This window comes from Coregonus lavaretus (genome assembly GCF_964263955.1).
Source record: "Coregonus lavaretus genome assembly, contig: HAP1_SCAFFOLD_833, whole genome shotgun sequence".
NCBI lineage: Eukaryota > Metazoa > Chordata > Actinopteri > Salmoniformes > Salmonidae > Coregonus > Coregonus lavaretus.
The window spans coordinates 8,954-26,271 of record NW_028158266.1 but is presented as its reverse complement, the minus strand read 5'-3'; the positions used below and the strand labels follow the sequence as shown (position 1 = coordinate 26,271).

The 17,318-nt window shown below is 39.2% G+C and overlaps 1 protein-coding gene and 1 long non-coding RNA gene across 2 annotated transcripts in view; both read right to left on the bottom strand.

The window, feature by feature from the left end:
- LOC311124228 (transmembrane protein 144-like) overlaps window positions 1-13,444 on the bottom strand; it is a 46,824-nt gene extending 33,380 nt beyond the window's left edge. The window contains exons 1-3 of the mRNA XM_084198410.1: window positions 13,191-13,444; window positions 12,927-13,082; window positions 1,611-1,733 (exon numbers count right to left, since the gene is read on the bottom strand). Coding sequence (XP_084054536.1) covers window positions 1,611-1,733; window positions 12,927-13,082; window positions 13,191-13,290 — 379 coding nt within the window. The 5' untranslated portion in view covers window positions 13,291-13,444. The remainder of the gene's footprint in view (window positions 1-1,610; window positions 1,734-12,926; window positions 13,083-13,190) is intronic.
- On the bottom strand, window positions 395-838 carry LOC311124231. Its single transcript, XR_014612737.1, has 3 exons — window positions 707-838; window positions 516-659; window positions 395-468 (listed from the first exon to the last, which is right to left on the bottom strand). It is a non-coding gene; the product is annotated as an uncharacterized lncRNA (long non-coding RNA).
- Window positions 13,445-17,318: the final 3,874 nt, after the last annotated feature.

Here is a 17,318-nt window from a genome sequence, read left to right as displayed (position 1 = left end):
GATAGCAGCCCCCCCAGCATGGCTAGAGGGATACTGACCTGTAGCCCAGATGCCCCCCCCCCCGAGCATGGCTAGAGGGATACTGACCTGTAGCCCAGATAGCAGCCCCCCCAGCATGGCTAGAGGGATACTGACCTGTAGCCCAGATAGCAGCCCCCCCAGCATGGCTAGAGGGATACTGACCTGTAGCCCAGATAGCAGCCCCCCCAGCATGGCTAGAGGGATACTGACCTGTAGCCCAGATAGCAGCCCCCCCAGCATGGCTAGAGGGATACTGACCTGTAGCCCAGATAGCAGCCCCCCCAGCATGGCTAGAGGGATACTGACCTGTAGCCCAGATAGCAGCCCCCCCAGCATGGCTAGAGGGATACTGACCTGTAGACCAGATAGCCCCCCCAGCATGGCTAGAGGGATACTGACCTGTAGCCCAGATAGCAGCCCCCCCAGCATGGCTAGAGGGATACTGACCTGTAGCCCAGATAGCTCCCCCCCAGCATGGCTAGAGGGATACTGACCTGTAGCCCAGATAGCAGCCCCCCCAGCATGGCTAGAGGGATACTGACCTGTAGCCCAGATAGCAGCCCCCCCAGCATGGCTAGAGGGATACTGACCTGTAGCCCAGATAGCAGCCCCCCCAGCATGGCTAGAGGGATACTGACCTGTAGCCCAGATAACAGCCCCCCAGCATGGCTAGAGGGATACTGACCTGTAGCCCAGATAGCAGCCCCCCCAGCATGGCTAGAGGGATACTGACCTGTAGCCCAGATAGCAGCCCCCCCAGCATGGCTAGAGGGATACTGACCTGTAGCCCAGATAGCAGCCCCCCCAGCATGGCTAGAGGGATACTGACCTGTAGCCCAGCTGCCCCCCCAGCATGGCTAGAGGGATACTGACCTGTAGCCCAGCTGCCCCCCCAGCATGGCTAGAGGGATACTGACCTGTAGCCCAGCTGCCCCCCCAGCATGGCTAGAGGGATACTGACCTGTAGCCCAGATAGCCCCCCCCCCAGCATGGCTAGAGGGATACTGACCTGTAGCCCAGATAGCCCCCCCCCAGCATGGCTAGAGGGATACTGACCTGTAGCCCAGATAGCCCCCCCCCAGCATGGCTAGAGGGATACTGACCTGTAGCCCAGATAGCCCCCCCCCAGCATGGCTAGAGGGATACTGACCTGTAGCCCAGATAGCCCCCCCCCAGCATGGCTAGAGGGATACTGACCTGTAGCCCAGATAGCAGCCCCCCCAGCATGGCTAGAGGGATACTGACCTGTAGCCCAGATAGCAGCCCCCCCAGCATGGCTAGAGGGATACTGACCTGTAGCCCAGATAGCAGCCCCCCCAGCATGGCTAGAGGGATACTGACCTGTAGCCCAGATAGCCCCCCCCCAGCATGGCTAGAGGGATACTGACCTGTAGCCCAGATAGCAGCCCCCCCAGCATGGCTAGAGGGATACTGACCTGTAGCCCAGATAGCCCCGCCCAGCATGGCTAGAGGGATACTGACCTGTAGCCCAGATAGCAGCCCCCCCAGCATGGCTAGAGGGATACTGACCTGTAGCCCAGATGCCGCCCCCCCCCCCCCTCCCCCAGCATGGCTAGAGGGATACTGACCTGTAGCCCAGATAGCCCCGCCCAGCATGGCTAGAGGCCAGAAGGTAGGAGACCCCAGAATAATGTTGACCACCAGAGAGACGCTCCAGACTGCTGCACACAGCACCCACTGGAAGAACAGACCTGCAACACACAGACACACACACAACAGGTAGCAAAGGTGAGTTGGACACACCTGGGGCGCATTCAGCAGGACACAATGTTTTGGAAATGATCAGTTACAAATAGGCAACGTAGAATATTTTATATAACGTATAATAAGGCATCACATGAGCTCTGGTCGTGGCATTTCTATCTACGCTTGGCAACTGAATGTGGCTCTGCCTTTCTTACTAAACAGCGTCACGCATTTAGTGATGACGTAATTAAAAAGGTGTGATGGTCAGCCTAATCGGTCAGTGACCGATAGTCATTACACGAGAAGGAAAGTTGCATTTGGAAAACATTGGAACAATGTAAAGTTGCAAAAAAATTCCTTATCAGACAACAGAACTTTAGAAGGCTAAACCATGTAAAGTCAGTTAGGGTTAGGGTTAGGGTTAGGGGTTAGGGTTAGGGATAGGGATAGGGATAGGGATAGGGATAGGGTTAGGGTTAGGGTTAGGGTTCAGCCAGCTAATAAGTTGAATAAACTAGCTAGTTAGTTATGAAGGCTCTCAGCTAATATGTTAGTAAACTAGCTAGTTAGTTATGAAGGCTCTCGGCTAATATGTTAGTAAACTAGCTAGTTAGTTATGAAGGTACTTGGCTAATATGTTAGTAAACTAGCTAGTTAGTTATGAAGGTACTTGGCTAATATGTTAGTAAACTAGCTAGTTAGTTATGAAGGCTCTAGGCTAATATGTTAGTAAACTAGCTAGTTAGTTATGAAGGCTCTCGGCTAATATGTTAGTAAACTAGCTAGTTAGTTATGAAGGCTCTCGGCTAATATGTTAGTAAACTAGCTAGTTAGTTATGAAGGTACTCGGCTAATATGTTAGTAAACTAGCTAGTTAGTTATGAAGGCTCTCGGCTAATATGTTAGTAAACTAGCTAGTTAGTTATGAAGGCTCTCGGCTAATATGTTAGTAAACTAGTTAGTTATGAAGGTACTTGGCTAATATGTTAGTAAACTAAAGTAAACTAGTTAGTTATGAAGGCTCTCGGCTAATATGTTAGTAAACTAGCTAGTTAGTTATGAAGGCTCTCGGCTAATATGTTAGTAAACTAGCTAGTTAGTTATGAAGGCTCTCGGCTAATATGTTAGTAAACTAGCTAGTTAGTTATGAAGGTACTTGGCTAATAAGTTGAATAAACTAGCTAGTTAGTTATGAAGGTACTTGGCTAATATGTTAGTAAACTAGCTAGTTAGTTATGAAGGCTCTCGGCTAATATGTTAGTAAACTAGCTAGTTAGTTATGAAGGTACTTGGCTAATATATTAGTAAACTAGCTAGTTAGTTATGAAGGCTCTCAGCTAATATGTTAGTAAACTAAAGTAAACTAGTTAGTTATGAAGGTACTTGGCTAATATGTTAGTAAACTAGCTAGTTAGTTATGTAGGCTCTCGGCTAATATGTTAGTAAACTAGCTAGTTAGTTATGAAGGTACTTGGCTAATATGTTAGTAAACTAGCTAGTTAGTTATGAAGGTACTTGGCTAATATGTTAGTAAACTAGCTAGTTAGTTATGAAGGTACTTGGCTAATATGTTAGTAAACTAGCTAGTTAGTTATGAAGGTACTTGGCTAATATGTTAGTAAACTAGCTAGTTAGTTATGAAGGCTCTCGGCTAATATGTTAGTAAACTAGCTAGTTAGTTATGAAGGCTCTCGGCTAATATGTTAGTAAACTAGCTAGTTAGTTATGAAGGTACATGGCTAATAAGTTGAATAAACTAGCTAGTTAGTTATGAAGGTACTTGGCTAATATGTTAGTAAACTAGCTAGTTAGTTATGAAGGTACTTGGCTAATATGTTAGTAAACTAGCTAGTTAGTTATGAAGGCTCTAGGCTAATATGTTAGTAAACTAGCTAGTTAGTTATGAAGGCTCTCGGCTAATATGTTAGTAAACTAGCTAGTTAGTTATGAAGGCTCTCGGCTAATATGTTAGTAAACTAGCTAGTTAGTTATGAAGGTACTCGGCTAATATGTTAGTAAACTAGCTAGTTAGTTATGAAGGCTCTCGGCTAATATGTTAGTAAACTAGCTAGTTAGTTATGAAGGCTCTCGGCTAATATGTTAGTAAACTAGTTAGTTATGAAGGTACTTGGCTAATATGTTAGTAAACTAAAGTAAACTAGTTAGTTATGAAGGCTCTCGGCTAATATGTTAGTAAACTAGCTAGTTAGTTATGAAGGCTCTCGGCTAATATGTTAGTAAACTAGCTAGTTAGTTATGAAGGCTCTCGGCTAATATGTTAGTAAACTAGCTAGTTAGTTATGAAGGTACTTGGCTAATATATTAGTAAACTAGCTAGTTAGTTATGAAGGCTCTCAGCTAATATGTTAGTAAACTAAAGTAAACTAGTTAGTTATGAAGGTACTTGGCTAATATGTTAGTAAACTAGCTAGTTAGTTATGTAGGCTCTCGGCTAATATGTTAGTAAACTAGCTAGTTAGTTATGAAGGTACTTGGCTAATATGTTAGTAAACTAGCTAGTTAGTTATGAAGGTACTTGGCTAATATGTTAGTAAACTAGCTAGTTAGTTATGAAGGTACTTGGCTAATATGTTAGTAAACTAGCTAGTTAGTTATGAAGGTACTTGGCTAATATGTTAGTAAACTAGCTAGTTAGTTATGAAGGCTCTCGGCTAATATGTTAGTAAACTAGCTAGTTAGTTATGAAGGCTCTCGGCTAATATGTTAGTAAACTAGCTAGTTAGTTATGAAGGTACATGGCTAATAAGTTGAATAAACTAGCTAGTTAGTTATGAAGGTACTTGGCTAATATGTTAGTAAACTAGCTAGTTAGTTATGAAGGCTCTCGGCTAATATGTTAGTAAACTAGCTAGTTAGTTATGAAGGTACTTGGCTAATATATTAGTAAACTAGCTAGTTAGTTATGAAGGCTCTCAGCTAATATGTTAGTAAACTAAAGTAAACTAGTTAGTTATGAAGGTACTTGGCTAATATGTTAGTAAACTAGCTAGTTAGTTATGTAGGCTCTCGGCTAATATGTTAGTAAACTAGCTAGTTAGTTATGAAGGTACTTGGCTAATATGTTAGTAAACTAGCTAGTTAGTTATGAAGGTACTTGGCTAATATGTTAGTAAACTAGCTAGTTAGTTATGAAGGTACTTGGCTAATATGTTAGTAAACTAGCTAGTTAGTTATGAAGGCTCTCGGCTAATATGTTAGTAAACTAGCTAGTTAGTTATGAAGGTACTTGGCTAATATGTTAGTAAACTAGCTAGTTAGTTATGAAGGCTCTCGGCTAATATGTTAGTAAACTAGCTAGTTAGTTATGAAGGCTCTCGGCTAATATGTTAGTAAACTAGCTAGTTAGTTATGAAGGCTCTCGGCTAATATGTTAGTAAACTAGCTAGTTAGTTATGAAGGCTCTCGGCTAATATGTTAGTAAACTAGCTAGTTAGTTATGAAGGTACTTGGCTAATATGTTAGTAAACTAGCTAGTTAGTTATGAAGGCTCTCGGCTAATATGTTAGTAAACTAGCTAGTTAGTTATGAAGGCTCTCGGCTAATATGTTAGTAAACTAGCTAGTTAGTTATGAAGGTACTTGGCTAATATGTTAGTAAACTAGCTAGTTAGTTATGAAGGCTCTCGGCTAATATGTTAGTAAACTAGCTAGTTAGTTATGAAGGCTCTCGGCTAATACGTTAGTAAACTAGCTAGTTAGTTATGAAGGTACTTGGCTAATATGTTAGTAAACTAGCTAGTTAGTTATGAAGGTACTTGGCTAATATGTTAGTAAACTAGCTAGTTAGTTATGAAGGCTCTCGGCTAATATGTTAGTAAACTAGCTAGTTAGTTATGAAGGCTCTCGGCTAATATGTTAGTAAACTAGCTAGTTAGTTATGAAGGCTCTCGGCTAATATGTTAGTAAACTAGCTAGTTAGTTATGAAGGCTCTCAGCTAATATGTTAGTAAACTAGCTAGTTAGTTATGAAGGCTCTCAGCTAATATGTTAGTAAACTAAAGTAAACTAGTTAGTTATGAAGGCTCTCAGCTAATATGTTAGTAAACTAGCTAGTTAGTTATGAAGGCTCTCAGCTAATATGTTGAGTAAACTAGCTAGTTAGTTATGAAGGTACTTGGCTAATATGTTAGTAAACTAGCTAGTTAGTTATGAAGGCTCTCAGCTAATATGTTAGTAAACTAGCTGGTTAGTTATGAAGGTACTTGGCTAATATGTTAGTAAAGTAGCTAGTTAGTTATGAAGGCTCTCAGCTAATATGTTAGTAAACTAGCTAGTTAGTTATGAAGGCTCTCAGCTAATATGTTAGTAAACTAGTTAGTTATGAAGGTACTTGGCTAATATGTTAGTAAACTAGCTAGTTAGTTATGTAGGCTCTCGGCTAATATGTTAGTAAACTAGCTAGTTAGTTATGAAGGTACTTGGCTAATATGTTAGTAAACTAGCTAGTTAGTTATGAAGGCTCTCGGCTAATATGTTAGTAAACTAACTAGTTAGTTATGAAGGTACTTGGCTAATATGTTAGTAAACTAGCTAGTTAGTTATGAAGGCTCTCAGCTAATATGTTAGTAAACTAAAGTTAACTAGTTAGTTATGAAGGCTCTCTGCTAATATGTTGAGTAAACTAGCTAGTTAGTTATGAAGGCTCTCAGCTAATATGTTAGTAAACTAGCTAGTTAGTTATGAAGGCTCTCGGCTAATATGTTAGTAAACTAGTTAGTTATGAAGGTACTTGGCTAATATGTTAGTAAACTAAAGTAAACTAGTTAGTTATGAAGGCTCTCGGCTAATATGTTAGTAAACTAGCTAGTTAGTTATGAAGGCTCTCGGCTAATATGTTAGTAAACTAGCTAGTTAGTTATGAAGGCTCTCGGCTAATATGTTAGTAAACTAGCTAGTTAGTTATGAAGGTACTTGGCTAATATATTAGTAAACTAGCTAGTTAGTTATGAAGGCTCTCAGCTAATATGTTAGTAAACTAAAGTAAACTAGTTAGTTATGAAGGTACTTGGCTAATATGTTAGTAAACTAGCTAGTTAGTTATGTAGGCTCTCGGCTAATATGTTAGTAAACTAGCTAGTTAGTTATGAAGGTACTTGGCTAATATGTTAGTAAACTAGCTAGTTAGTTATGAAGGTACTTGGCTAATATGTTAGTAAACTAGCTAGTTAGTTATGAAGGTACTTGGCTAATATGTTAGTAAACTAGCTAGTTAGTTATGAAGGCTCTCGGCTAATATGTTAGTAAACTAGCTAGTTAGTTATGAAGGTACTTGGCTAATATGTTAGTAAACTAGCTAGTTAGTTATGAAGGCTCTCGGCTAATATGTTAGTAAACTAGCTAGTTAGTTATGAAGGCTCTCGGCTAATATGTTAGTAAACTAGCTAGTTAGTTATGAAGGCTCTCGGCTAATATGTTAGTAAACTAGCTAGTTAGTTATGAAGGCTCTCGGCTAATATGTTAGTAAACTAGCTAGTTAGTTATGAAGGTACTTGGCTAATATGTTAGTAAACTAGCTAGTTAGTTATGAAGGCTCTCGGCTAATATGTTAGTAAACTAGCTAGTTAGTTATGAAGGCTCTCGGCTAATATGTTAGTAAACTAGCTAGTTAGTTATGAAGGTACTTGGCTAATATGTTAGTAAACTAGCTAGTTAGTTATGAAGGCTCTCGGCTAATATGTTAGTAAACTAGCTAGTTAGTTATGAAGGCTCTCGGCTAATACGTTAGTAAACTAGCTAGTTAGTTATGAAGGTACTTGGCTAATATGTTAGTAAACTAGCTAGTTAGTTATGAAGGTACTTGGCTAATATGTTAGTAAACTAGCTAGTTAGTTATGAAGGCTCTCGGCTAATATGTTAGTAAACTAGCTAGTTAGTTATGAAGGCTCTCGGCTAATATGTTAGTAAACTAGCTAGTTAGTTATGAAGGCTCTCGGCTAATATGTTAGTAAACTAGCTAGTTAGTTATGAAGGCTCTCAGCTAATATGTTAGTAAACTAGCTAGTTAGTTATGAAGGCTCTCAGCTAATATGTTAGTAAACTAAAGTAAACTAGTTAGTTATGAAGGCTCTCAGCTAATATGTTAGTAAACTAGCTAGTTAGTTATGAAGGCTCTCAGCTAATATGTTGAGTAAACTAGCTAGTTAGTTATGAAGGTACTTGGCTAATATGTTAGTAAACTAGCTAGTTAGTTATGAAGGCTCTCAGCTAATATGTTAGTAAACTAGCTGGTTAGTTATGAAGGTACTTGGCTAATATGTTAGTAAAGTAGCTAGTTAGTTATGAAGGCTCTCAGCTAATATGTTAGTAAACTAGCTAGTTAGTTATGAAGGCTCTCAGCTAATATGTTAGTAAACTAGTTAGTTATGAAGGTACTTGGCTAATATGTTAGTAAACTAGCTAGTTAGTTATGTAGGCTCTCGGCTAATATGTTAGTAAACTAGCTAGTTAGTTATGAAGGTACTTGGCTAATATGTTAGTAAACTAGCTAGTTAGTTATGAAGGCTCTCGGCTAATATGTTAGTAAACTAACTAGTTAGTTATGAAGGTACTTGGCTAATATGTTAGTAAACTAGCTAGTTAGTTATGAAGGCTCTCAGCTAATATGTTAGTAAACTAAAGTTAACTAGTTAGTTATGAAGGCTCTCTGCTAATATGTTGAGTAAACTAGCTAGTTAGTTATGAAGGCTCTCAGCTAATATGTTAGTAAACTAGCTAGTTAGTTATGAAGGCTCTCGGCTAATATGTTAGTAAACTAGTTAGTTATGAAGGTACTTGGCTAATATGTTAGTAAACTAAAGTAAACTAGTTAGTTATGAAGGCTCTCGGCTAATATGTTAGTAAACTAGCTAGTTAGTTATGAAGGCTCTCGGCTAATATGTTAGTAAACTAGCTAGTTAGTTATGAAGGCTCTCGGCTAATATGTTAGTAAACTAGCTAGTTAGTTATGAAGGTACTTGGCTAATATATTAGTAAACTAGCTAGTTAGTTATGAAGGCTCTCAGCTAATATGTTAGTAAACTAAAGTAAACTAGTTAGTTATGAAGGTACTTGGCTAATATGTTAGTAAACTAGCTAGTTAGTTATGTAGGCTCTCGGCTAATATGTTAGTAAACTAGCTAGTTAGTTATGAAGGTACTTGGCTAATATGTTAGTAAACTAGCTAGTTAGTTATGTAGGCTCTCGGCTAATATGTTAGTAAACTAGCTAGTTAGTTATGAAGGCTCTCGGCTAATATGTTAGTAAACTAGCTAGTTAGTTATGAAGGTACTTGGCTAATATATTAGTAAACTAGCTAGTTAGTTATGAAGGCTCTCAGCTAATATGTTAGTAAACTAAAGTAAACTAGTTAGTTATGAAGGTACTTGGCTAATATGTTAGTAAACTAGCTAGTTAGTTATGTAGGCTCTCGGCTAATATGTTAGTAAACTAGCTAGTTAGTTATGAAGGTACTTGGCTAATATGTTAGTAAACTAGCTAGTTAGTTAGTTATGAAGGTACTTGGCTAATATGTTAGTAAACTAGCTAGTTAGTTATGAAGGTACTTGGCTAATATGTTAGTAAACTAGCTAGTTAGTTATGAAGGCTCTCGGCTAATATGTTAGTAAACTAGCTAGTTAGTTATGAAGGCTCTCGGCTAATATGTTAGTAAACTAGCTAGTTAGTTATGAAGGTACTTGGCTAATATGTTAGTAAACTAGCTAGTTAGTTATGAAGGCTCTCGGCTAATATGTTAGTAAACTAGCTAGTTAGTTATGAAGGCTCTCGGCTAATACGTTAGTAAACTAGCTAGTTAGTTATGAAGGTACTTGGCTAATATGTTAGTAAACTAGCTAGTTAGTTATGAAGGTACTTGGCTAATATGTTAGTAAACTAGCTAGTTAGTTATGAAGGCTCTCGGCTAATATGTTAGTAAACTAGCTAGTTAGTTATGAAGGTACTTGGCTAATATGTTAGTAAACTAGCTAGTTAGTTATGAAGGCTCTCGGCTAATATGTTAGTAAACTAGCTAGTTAGTTATGAAGGCTCTCAGCTAATATGTTAGTAAACTAGCTAGTTAGTTATGAAGGCTCTCAGCTAATATGTTAGTAAACTAAAGTAAACTAGTTAGTTATGAAGGCTCTCAGCTAATATGTTAGTAAACTAGCTAGTTAGTTATGAAGGCTCTAGGCTAATATGTTAGTAAACTAAAGTTAACTAGTTAGTTATGAAGGCTCTCTGCTAATATGTTGAGTAAACTAGCTAGTTAGTTATGAAGGTACTTGGCTAATATGTTAGTAAACTAGCTAGTTAGTTATGAAGGCTCTCAGCTAATATGTTAGTAAACTAGCTGGTTAGTTATGAAGGTACTTGGCTAATATGTTAGTAAAGTAGCTAGTTAGTTATGAAGGCTCTCAGCTAATATGTTAGTAAACTAGCTAGTTAGTTATGAAGGCTCTCAGCTAATATGTTAGTAAACTAGTTAGTTATGAAGGTACTTGGCTAATATGTTAGTAAACTAGCTAGTTAGTTATGTAGGCTCTCGGCTAATATGTTAGTAAACTAGCTAGTTAGTTATGAAGGTACTTGGCTAATATGTTAGTAAACTAGCTAGTTAGTTATGAAGGTACTTGGCTAATATGTTAGTAAACTAGCTAGTTAGTTATGAAGGTACTTGGCTAATATGTTAGTAAACTAGCTAGTTAGTTATGAAGGCTCTCGGCTAATATGTTAGTAAACTAACTAGTTAGTTATGAAGGTACTTGGCTAATATGTTAGTAAACTAGCTAGTTAGTTATGAAGGCTCTCAGCTAATATGTTAGTAAACTAAAGTTAACTAGTTAGTTATGAAGGCTCTCTGCTAATATGTTGAGTAAACTAGCTAGTTAGTTATGAAGGCTCTCAGCTAATATGTTAGTAAACTAGCTAGTTAGTTATGAAGGCTCTCGGCTAATATGTTAGTAAACTAGTTAGTTATGAAGGTACTTGGCTAATATGTTAGTAAACTAAAGTAAACTAGTTAGTTATGAAGGCTCTCGGCTAATATGTTAGTAAACTAGCTAGTTAGTTATGAAGGCTCTCGGCTAATATGTTAGTAAACTAGCTAGTTAGTTATGAAGGCTCTCGGCTAATATGTTAGTAAACTAGCTAGTTAGTTATGAAGGTACTTGGCTAATAAGTTGAATAAACTAGCTAGTTAGTTATGAAGGTACTTGGCTAATATGTTAGTAAACTAGCTAGTTAGTTATGAAGGCTCTCGGCTAATATGTTAGTAAACTAGCTAGTTAGTTATGAAGGTACTTGGCTAATATATTAGTAAACTAGCTAGTTAGTTATGAAGGCTCTCAGCTAATATGTTAGTAAACTAAAGTAAACTAGTTAGTTATGAAGGTACTTGGCTAATATGTTAGTAAACTAGCTAGTTAGTTATGTAGGCTCTCGGCTAATATGTTAGTAAACTAGCTAGTTAGTTATGAAGGTACTTGGCTAATATGTTAGTAAACTAGCTAGTTAGTTATGAAGGTACTTGGCTAATATGTTAGTAAACTAGCTAGTTAGTTATGAAGGTACTTGGCTAATATGTTAGTAAACTAGCTAGTTAGTTATGAAGGCTCTCGGCTAATATGTTAGTAAACTAGCTAGTTAGTTATGAAGGCTCTCGGCTAATATGTTAGTAAACTAGCTAGTTAGTTATGAAGGTACTTGGCTAATAAGTTGAATAAACTAGCTAGTTAGTTATGAAGGTACTTGGCTAATATGTTAGTAAACTAGCTAGTTAGTTATGAAGGCTCTCGGCTAATATGTTAGTAAACTAGCTAGTTAGTTATGAAGGTACTTGGCTAATATGTTAGTAAACTAGCTAGTTAGTTATGAAGGTACTTGGCTAATATGTTAGTAAACTAGCTAGTTAGTTATGAAGGCTCTCGGCTAATATGTTAGTAAACTAGCTAGTTAGTTATGAAGGTACTTGGCTAATATGTTAGTAAACTAGCTAGTTAGTTATGAAGGCTCTCGGCTAATATGTTAGTAAACTAGCTAGTTAGTTATGAAGGCTCTCAGCTAATATGTTAGTAAACTAGCTAGTTAGTTATGAAGGCTCTCAGCTAATATGTTAGTAAACTAAAGTTAACTAGTTAGTTATGAAGGCTCTCTGCTAATATGTTGAGTAAACTAGCTAGTTAGTTATGAAGGTACTTGGCTAATATGTTAGTAAACTAGCTAGTTAGTTATGAAGGCTCTCAGCTAATATGTTAGTAAACTAGCTGGTTAGTTATGAAGGTACTTGGCTAATATGTTAGTAAACTAGCTAGTTAGTTATGAAGGCTCTCAGCTAATATGTTAGTAAACTAGCTGGTTAGTTATGAAGGTACTTGGCTAATATGTTAGTAAAGTAGCTAGTTAGTTATGAAGGCTCTCAGCTAATATGTTAGTAAACTAGCTAGTTAGTTATGAAGGCTCTCAGCTAATATGTTAGTAAACTAGTTAGTTATGAAGGCTCTCAGCTAATATGTTAGTAAACTAGTTAGTTATGAAGGTACTTGGCTAATATGTTAGTAAACTAGCTAGTTAGTTATGTAGGCTCTCGGCTAATATGTTAGTAAACTAGCTAGTTAGTTATGAAGGTACTTGGCTAATATGTTAGTAAACTAGCTAGTTAGTTATGAAGGTACTTGGCTAATATGTTAGTAAACTAGCTAGTTAGTTATGAAGGTACTTGGCTAATATGTTAGTAAACTAGCTAGTTAGTTATGAAGGCTCTCGGCTAATATGTTAGTAAACTAACTAGTTAGTTATGAAGGTACTTGGCTAATATGTTAGTAAACTAGCTAGTTAGTTATGAAGGCTCTCAGCTAATATGTTAGTAAACTAAAGTTAACTAGTTAGTTATGAAGGCTCTCTGCTAATATGTTGAGTAAACTAGCTAGTTAGTTATGAAGGCTCTCAGCTAATATGTTAGTAAACTAGCTGGTTAGTTATGAAGGTACTTGGCTAATATGTTAGTAAAGTAGCTAGTTAGTTATGAAGGCTCTCGGCTAATATGTTAGTAAAGTAGCTAGTTAGTTATGAAGGCTCTCAGCTAATATGTTAGTAAACCAAAGTAAACTAGTTAGTTATGAAGGCTCTCTGCTAATATGTTGAGTAAACTAGTTAGTTAGTTATGAAGGCTTTCAACTCATTATATTGGTCTCGCTTTGTTCTTACCGTCTCCGGTAGGTATTTTCTTCACGGGGACAAAGTTAGAACCGTAAAACAGAACGGCCACCCCGCAGGAGATGAAGCCGTAGGTCAGCTCAGTGCCGTTGGATGAGTTAGTCACCAGCTGCAGCGAATACTTCCCGAGTTGTCCGATATTCTCATCTGAAACAAGCACAAACACGTCTGACACAGTAGTAGCCCATACAGACAAGACCCATATTAAATGAAAACACATTGCAAGTTGAAAGACAGAAACCTGTGGTAACAAACCTGTAGATATGTTCAATTCGGCGTCACATTGTACCACCTCTGCCTGTAGCGTCGCTAGTAGGAGCAGACATACACTGCTCACAACACTCAACAATAACATGACCGCAGAGAGGAGTAGATACGAACTTACTACCACTACTAACCTAGGCTACTTGAATATACTACTAGAAGTAAACGGTGTAGACCGGTTCTAAAACTACTGACAACTGCGGTGCAGAGGAGTTGCACTTCCGTGTATATCACATGACCACAATGGAGCGACACTTCCGTGTACATCCTGACTTATCACATGACCAACGTGCAGTTCGTTTCGCACAGCCGGGGAATATTAACCCCAAAGATGTTTTTATTTTTTTTATTTCACCTTTATTTACCCAGGTAAACCAGTTGAGAACAAGTTCTCATTTACAACTGCGACCTGGCCAAGATAAAGCAAAGCAGTGCGATAAAAACAACAACACAGAGTTACATATGGGGTAAACAAAACATAAAGTCAAAAATACAACAGAAAATATATATACAGTGTGTGCAAATGTAGCAAGTTATGGAGGTAAGGCAATAAATAGGCCATAGTGCAAAATAATTACAATTAGTATTAACACTGGAATGATAGATGTGCAAGAGATGATGTGCAAATAGAATGGTCCTCTGTTGTTCAATTGGTAGAGCATGGCGCTTGTAACGCCAGGGTAGTGGGTTCGATCCCCGGGACCACCCATACGTAAAAATGTATGCACACATGACTGTAAGTCGCTTTGGATAAAAGCGTCTGCTAAATGGCATATTATTTATATTATTAGATACTGGGGTGCAAATTAGCAAAATAAATAACAATATGGGGATGAGGTAGTTGGGTGGGCTAATTTCAGATGGGAAAATACAAAAAAAAACAGGCTATTTACATGGACACACAAGAGAACACGACCGCACTGCTACGCCATCTTGGTACACTCATGATGAATAAATAAGATCGTTTACTCAGGCCGTTTACCAATGGAAAAAATGCCTGTCAGGGTAAGTGGGCGTTTCCTCTTTCGCCTTCTCCCACTTGAGCTCATGGCTCCTCTATAATATCTGGCGCGCTCCAAAAAGAGCGGGAACAGCACGCTCACAAAAGAGCAGGAACAGCTGGCTCTACTTGTCGGGCGAAGTTCGAGCAGATCACTTTAGTCAAGTCGACAAAAGTTGGTCACCGTCTTTTAAAGTGTGTTGCATTATTGCGATAAAAATTGTCCGACTTGCACCTACATGTCGACTGCATGAACTTTACAAAAATAATGTGAACGAAGGTCATGAAGTTTCGACTGCATTGTGGGAGGTTCTATTGTCAACCAATCATTACGGTCTTTTTCATTGACCCACGCGAACGTGACCAAAGATATGACTGAAACAGAAACCAACTTTGCCACAATAGAGTTCGCCAGCTTGTAGTCCTAAAACCTGGAAATAAATGACGTCTGGTTCGTTCAGCCATCCGAATGGGGAAAGAACAGGGTTTTGGAATAAACGCCGAAAATAAGGTCAGAGGTTAACAGACTTAGGAGATCTTATATCAGTCAGTTAACATGACCTTTATGAATTATGAAGCCTTTATGTTGTTCTATGAGATAATATCAGTCAGTTAACATGACCTTTATGAATTATGAAGCCTTTATGTTGTTCTATGAGATAATATCAGTCAGTTAACATGACCTTTATGAATTATGAAGCCTTTATGTTGTTCTATGAGATAATATCAGTCAGTTAACATGACCTTTATGAATTATGAAGCCTTTACAGTGGGGAAAAAAGTATTTAGTCAGCCACCAATTGTGCAAGTTCTCCCACTTAAAAAGATGAGAGAGGCCTGTAATTTTCATCATAGGTACACATCAACTATGACAGACAAATTGAGAAAAAAAAATCCAGAAAATCACATTGTAGGATTTTAATGAATTTATTTTTCAAATTATGGTGGAAAATAAGTATTTGGTCACCTACAAACAAGCAAGATTTCTGGCTCTCACAGACCTGTAACTTCTTCTTTAAGAGGCTCCTCTGTCCTCCACTCGTTACCTGTATTAATGGCACCTGTTTGAACTTGTTATCAGTATAAAAGACACCTGTCCACAACCTCAAACAGTCACACTCCAAACTCCACTATGGCCAAGACCAAAGAGCTGTCAAAGGACACCAGAAACAAAATTGTAGACCTGCACCAGGCTGGGAAGACTGAATCTGCAATAGGTAAGCAGCTTGGTTTGAAGAAATCAACTGTGGGAGCAATTATTAGGAAATGGAAGACATACAAGACCACTGATAATCTCCCTCGATCTGGGGCTCCACGCAAGATCTCACCCCGTGGGGTCAAAATGATCACAAGAACGGTGAGCAAAAATCCCAGAACCACACGGGGGGACCTAGTGAATGACCTGCAGAGAGCTGGGACCAAAGTAACAAAGCCTACCATCAGTAACACACTACGCCGCCAGGGACTCAAATCCTGCAGTGCCAGACGTGTCCCCCTGCTTAAGCCAGTACATGTCCAGGCCCGTCTGAAGTTTGCTAGAGTGCATTTGGATGATCCAGAAGAGGATTGGGAGAATGTCATATGGTCAGATGAAACCAAAATAGAACTTTTTGGTAAAAACTCAACTCGTCGTGTTTGGAGGACAAAGAATGCTGAGTTGCATCCAAAGAACACCATACCTACTGTGAAGCATGGGGGTGGAAACATCATGCTTTGGGGCTGTTTTTCTGCAAAGGGACCAGGACGACTGATCCGTGTAAAGGAAAGAATGAATGGGGCCATGTATCGTGAGATTTTGAGTGAAAACCTCCTTCCATCAGCAAGGGCATTGAAGATGAAACGTGGCTGGGTCTTTCATCATGACAATGATCCCAAACACACCGCCCGGGCAACGAAGGAGTGGCTTCGTAAGAAGCATTTCAAGGTCCTGGAGTGGCCTAGCCAGTCTCCAGATCTCAACCCCATAGAAAATCTTTGGAGGGAGTTGAAAGTCCGTGTTGCCCAGCGACAGCCCCAAAACATCACTGCTCTAGAGGAGATCTGCATGGAGGAATGGGCCAAAATACCAGCAACAGTGTGTGAAAACCTTGTGAAGACTTACAGAAAACGTTTGACCTGTGTCATTGCCGACAAAGGGTATATAACAAAGTATTGAGAAACTTTTGTTATTGACCAAATACTTATTTTCCACCATAATTTGCAAATAAATTCATTAAAAATTCTACAATGTGATTTTCTGGAAAAAAAATTCTCATTTTGTCTGTCATAGTTGACGTGTACCTATGATGAAAATTACAGGCCTCTCTAATCTTTTTAAGTGGGAGAACTTGCACAATTGGTGGCTGACCTAAGCTCATCACTAAGCTAAGGATCCTGGGACTAAACACCTCCCTCTGCAACTGGATCCTGGACTTCCTGACGGGCCGCCCCCAGGTGGTAAGGGTAGGTAACAACACATCTGCCACACTGATCCTCAACACGGGGGCCCCTCAGGGGTGCATGCTCAGTCCCCTCCTGTACTCTCTGTTCACCCATGACTGCATGGCCAGGCACGACTCCAACACCATCATTAAGTTTGCCGACGACACAACAGTGGTAGGCCTGATCACCGACAACGATGAGACAGCCTATAGGGAGGAGGTCAGAGATCTGGCCGTGTGGTGCCAGGACAACAACCTCTCCCTCAACGTGACCAAGACAAAGGAGATGATTGTGGACTACAGGAAAAAAAAGAGGACTGAGCACGCCCCCATTCTCATCGACGGGGCTGTAGTGGAACAGGTTGAGAGCTTCAAGTTCCTTGGTGTCCACATCACCAACTAACTATCATGGTCCAAACACACCAAGACAGTCGTGAAGAGGGCACGACAAAGCCTATTCCCCCTCAGGAGACTAAAAAGATTTGGCATGGGTCCTCAGATCCTCAAAAAATTCTACAGCTGCACCATCGAGAGCATCCTGACTGGTTGCATCACCGCCTGGTATGGCAACTGCTTGGCCTTTGACCGCAAGGCACTACAGAGGGTAGTGCGTACGGCCCAGTACATCACTGGGGCAAAGCTTCCTGCCATCCAGGACCTCTATACCAGGCGGTGTCAGAGGAAGGCCCTCAAAATTGT